Source organism: Geospiza fortis, unplaced genomic scaffold (genome assembly GCF_000277835.1).
Source record: "Geospiza fortis unplaced genomic scaffold, GeoFor_1.0 scaffold27, whole genome shotgun sequence".
NCBI classification, from domain to species: Eukaryota; Metazoa; Chordata; class Aves; order Passeriformes; family Thraupidae; genus Geospiza; species Geospiza fortis.
Window position 1 is genome coordinate 4,048,017 of NW_005054329.1, and position 998 is coordinate 4,049,014.

Here is a 998-nt window from a genome sequence, read left to right on the forward strand (position 1 = left end):
CGGGGCGGGGGCTGCAGCCGGGGATCCCTCGTTGGGTGGCGGTGGCAATGGTCGGGGCTGGCGATGTCGGGACAAACCCACCGAAGCCACCACGTCGCCAGCCCTTTTACAGATTTGTCGCTGAAGCGCTAAACCTATTTCCACCAGTAAATTATTCATCATAATAATAATTGTGTAATTACTGTAAAGGGTGTTAATTATTGATGCCCAAAGCAGTAATTGGTATCTATTATTAATGGGCCGATGTGTTATGCTGTTGTGTTTAGCTGGAAGCCCGGTCCTGCCTCCCCGCCTTGCCGGGGCTGGGGGCACGGATTGCCCCTCCTGGCCCACACCCGGCATCGCTTTCCTCCCCTTGGCTTTGGGGTAAAAAGCCCCGGGAGAGGCGGGGACGGGCCGGACATCGCCCCAGTCCCGGTGCCGGGAGGGACGGGGCGGTTTTGGGGTGCAAATCCCTGCGTGGTTTGGGGTGCGCGGCCGGGGAGGGGAGCAGGGCGGGATCGGTGGGCAGGAGGGAACGGTGCATTTTTACCTTCTGTTCTGGTACCACGTTTTCACCTGCGTGTCGGTGAGGTTGAGGGAGGCCGCCAGCTCCATCCTGTCCTGCACGCTCAGGTATTTTTGCCTCTCGAAGCTGCGCTCCAGCTGGGCCAGCTGATGGTCGGTGAAGGCGGTGCGGGCTTTGCGCGGCTTTTTCAGCCGCACCGGGGGACTGTCCCGGGAACTGGAGATCTCTCGGTCCCCTTCTTCTTTCACTGAGCCGAGAGGGAGGAAAAGAGGCCGGGTCAGGGCAGGAAGGGAATTTCCCTCAGCAGAGGGGGTGACCCAGTGCAGGGCTCGGCTCCGAGTGGGGCTCACGGCACATTTACTCTGCACCCCCGTAAATTTTAATCCCGGCTGCCAAAGGGAACTCAGGGGCTCCCCGAGCCGGGCCTGGCTTTTCCCCGTCCCGAGGGTCTGGGATCGGAGCAGGGACCTCCGACTTTGCCGAGAGAACC

At 60.9% G+C, this 998-nt stretch overlaps 1 protein-coding gene across 1 annotated transcript in view; it reads right to left on the bottom strand.

Annotated features, from left to right (window-relative positions):
- Positions 1 to 514: 514 nt before the first annotated feature.
- The window catches only part of BARHL1 (BarH like homeobox 1), a 2,474-nt gene continuing 1,990 nt past the window's right edge, over positions 515 to 998 (bottom strand). Inside the window, exon 2 of the mRNA XM_031057295.1 lies at positions 515 to 870. Within this exon, the coding sequence (XP_030913155.1) occupies positions 529 to 870 (342 nt within the window). The 3' untranslated portion in view covers positions 515 to 528. The remainder of the gene's footprint in view (positions 871 to 998) is intronic.